General features: G+C 37.4%; 1 protein-coding gene across 1 annotated transcript; it reads left to right on the top strand.

Annotated features, from left to right (window-relative positions):
- Nucleotides 1-784: 784 nt before the first annotated feature.
- On the top strand, nt 785-3,356 carry LOC122093431 (phloretin 4'-O-glucosyltransferase-like). The gene is made up of 2 exons (XM_042663781.1): nt 785-1,201; nt 2,253-3,356. Exons 1-2 carry the CDS (start codon nt 833-835, stop codon nt 3,315-3,317), a joined length of 1,434 nt encoding a protein of 477 aa, XP_042519715.1. The 5' UTR covers nt 785-832; the 3' UTR covers nt 3,318-3,356.
- The last annotated feature ends 506 nt before the right edge of the window (nt 3,357-3,862 follow it).

The raw sequence follows: 3,862 nt of genomic DNA, 5'->3' as shown, positions 1-3,862 counted from the left end.
ACTCATTGTCTATGTCAGTTTCAGAGATTCTGTGAACATGATCGGACGTCAAAAAAATAATTTAATAAATAAAATATTATTTTTTATATTAAAAATAATTTTGTAAACAATTTACAAAACGACACTGGTACTAGATTTTTGTTTGATCAAGTACAGACATTCTCTCTTCTCGATATTCCCCAATTAAGGGTAGTGGATCCCATGTTGATGGTCTCTTTCAATAACAATGTGAGACTATATCTCTAACATACCGATATATAGTCCGTTGGACGTTGACCAAAACACGTGATACAACACTGCAACAAATAGGATCTCTCAGGTCAAAGGTCAAGTGACGGGTACGAATCTCGTCCTCATACAACTGGCAGTAATACATCTGAGATTTTTACCAGATTCTTTTCTATACACACACAGTATGTGTACTTACATTTATGTACCGGAATCACATTCTTGATGACATACAATGTAACGATCATGTGAATAAGATGTTTGATCATATCCTTAGTCGAGAACAATTTTGGGTGAAAACCCATGGAATAACTTACAAGCCTAATAAATAAATGACATGCATAAATGAAATTAAACAATCTTATTAATAAACCAGATTTGATGGACATACACATCCATCACAAACACACCATCATGAAAACCCAATCTTTGTCCTCTTAGGCAAATTGGTAGTACAAAAGAATAATCATGACTGAATCCGTCACCACAAACGTTGGCTAAAAAGTTGCCTTATCCAATTTTGTCCGTCTTTGCTTATCTTTATAAATTCTTATCTTCTAGTCCTCACACCGCCAACCAAGCAGATCTTGCTAACTCTATCCAAATGTTGAAACTTCATTTCCTAGTCTTGTCATTCCCGGCTCAAGGCCACATCAACCCAGCCCTTCAATTCGCCAAGCGCCTCGTACGCAACGGCTTCCATGTCACCTTCATCACCACCGTCTCTGCTCATCGTCGTATGACCAACACCGCCACTCTTGACGGATTAACCTATGCTCCCTTCTCAGATGGTTACGACGATGGGTTCAAACCCGGCAATGACTTTCCTCACTATATGGCTGAGATCAAACGTTTAGGCTCACAAGCGCTCACAGACATAACCATGGCAGCTAGAAAGGAACAGCGCCCGGTGACTTGCATCGTCTATAACTTCCTCCTCCCATGGGCTGCAGAATTGGCCCGTGACTTGCTGGTAAGGGTGTTACTTGATTTGGTTTTGGTTTCAAGTAATAAGTTTCGGGTAAGAATTTTTTTTTAGGTAAAATCAAAATTGAACCATTTAATAAATCATTTCAACAATTTTGATTTAAATGTTTTTTTTTTTATATTTTTTATGTAAGTAATTTCTTTCTCTTTTAATTTTTATTAAAAATGGATGTAAAATTAAAATTAAATTGAATAGTTATTATTATATATATATATATATATTTTTTTTCTTTTAATAATATTATTGTTATATTTGTTTATATGTTTCAATTTTTTATACAAAGGGTTGGAATGTCTGTTGAATTTTTAGCGGGATTTATTCTAAACCTGAATGACTTAACCTATTATGTATAGATAATGTCATGTTTGTCTCGAATTCTTGGCTCGTTTTGAAGAATGACTTGTTCCAACAATTTTTTGTGGTGACTCGAATAAAATTTTTCTGAGATCTGCGATGATAGGAGAGGGGTGGGCCGATAGGCCCAAGCTCGGAGCCCAACACTAATCTCGTATAGACTTGTGGGGCTACGTCCCCACAGTACAGTATGACCCAACCACAACACGATGGAGCAACCGGACTTGGAGGAGTATATATATGTACTATGGTCTTGTCAAACATTGTGAGATTTGGGGTTTTTCGTTTTAGGGTTTCTAGGTGAATTTTCTTGTCGCGATTTGGGTGTTCTTGAGAGAGAGATCTCCATTGTAACTTTTCTTCCAACATAATGAATCATCTTCTTTACCCGAGGACGTAACACACCACATCGGTGTGTGAAACTCTTTAAATATCTGTCTTGTGTGAATCTGTATTTATTTTCTTTCTATTAGTTGGTGTTTGTTCTAACATATATTAATTGATTTTAAATTATTTGTCATTAGTTTAAACGGTTAGATTCAGTTTAAATTATTTTATTAAATTGTATCAATTTTAAATCAAAATCAAACCATTTATTAAACAGTTTCACATTTCGGTGTAAACGACTTGGTTCAAATCCCATAAACAGTTTCGATCTGGTTTTTGATACACTTACCTGCAGGTGCCTTCGGCTCTACTGTGGATTCAACCTGCGTCTGTTCTTGACATCTACTACCACTACTTCAATGGCTATGGGGATCTAATTGAAAGGGATATCTCTAACCCCTCTTTATCAATAGAATTACCAGGACTGCCACTCCTCACATCCAAAGATTTTCCCTCCTTTTTCCTCCCAACAAACACTCAAACTCATGTTCTCCCTTTGTTCAAAGAACTCTTTGGGACCTTAGAGAAAGAAACCAAGGCAAGAGTTTTGGTGAACTCGTTTGAAGCCTTAGAAGATGAAGCTTTGAAAGCAATTGATAAGTTTAATATGATTGCGATCGGACCGTTGATCCCGTCGGCTTTCTTAGATGGGAAAGACGCATCTGATACTTCATTTGGAGGGGATATGAGCTATAGTTCAAGGGATTACATAGAATGGTTGAATGAGAAACCAGATGCATCAGTGGTTTATGTGTCATTTGGAACCACTTCAACGTTATCAAAGAAGCAGGAGAGAGAGATTGCTAGTGGGTTGTTAGAAAGTCGCCGGCCGTTCTTGTGGGTTCTCCGTCCGGCACCGGAGAAGGGGAAAGAAGAAGGTGATGTAATTGAAATCATGGAAGAACTAAAGCAAGGAGGAATAGTGATACCTTGGTGTTCACAGGTGGAGGTTCTGTGTCACCCTTCAATTGGGTGCTTTGTGACACACTGTGGTTGGAATTCGACATTGGAAGGTCTGGTTGCCGGAGTTCCTATGGTGACATTTCCACAGTGGTCTGATCAAGCAACGAATGCAAAGCTGGTAAAAGATGTTTGGAGGACAGGTTTGAGGTTGGAGGTGAATGAAGAAGGGTTGGTAGAAGGAGATGAGCTTAAAAGGAGTGTAGAGATGGTGATGGAAGGAAGAAGAGGGGAAGAGATGAGAAGAAATGCTAAGAGATGGAAAGACTTGGCAAGAGAAGCTGTCATGGATGGTGGTTCTTCGGATAAGAATCTTCATGCATTTGTGGATGAGTTTCGGTTGGACAGTGCTGTTTGTAGTGTAGAGAAGATTGTTGTTAGGGCATTAGAGGAGATGTAATAATACGAATTAATACATGGCCATTAGTCTTTCTACTGATGTTCATTTGTGTCTTCTTCTATTTTGGGTTCAAACAATATTTGGTAAACAAGTGTTTGGCAAACCCTATTGCTGACCACTTGGCGAAAGATGCTGCAAAATCAGGTATTTCAACTGTGATGGTTGCTTTCCCCCCCTCATATTAATGAGGAGTTGGTGACGGACGCCACTTCTAGACCTAGATTTCGATTCATAAGATAGCAGGTGTGAGTCTCAACTGGATAGTTCCCAAGGTGGGGACTCTTTTTTCGTCCTTTTTTTATTTTATTTTTGAGAGTTTTCCCAATTTTTTGCATTGTATACTCTTTCTTCCTTTTCTTAATTAAATATGATCTTCTAGAAAAAAGAAAAAAGGAAATGACTTCAACAAAGATCTGGTGACTTCAATTTTGGGTTCAATTTATACTACCATTAATTTGTTTTTTGTTTGTTTTTTTATTTTTTTTATTTTTTTTAGTAAAAATAAATTTATTCATTGAGGTGTGAACTGAGAAGAACACATAGTA

Source organism: Macadamia integrifolia, chromosome 11, assembly GCF_013358625.1.
Source record: "Macadamia integrifolia cultivar HAES 741 chromosome 11, SCU_Mint_v3, whole genome shotgun sequence".
NCBI lineage: Eukaryota > Viridiplantae > Streptophyta > Magnoliopsida > Proteales > Proteaceae > Macadamia > Macadamia integrifolia.
This window is presented reverse-complemented; position numbering and strand designations above follow the sequence as displayed.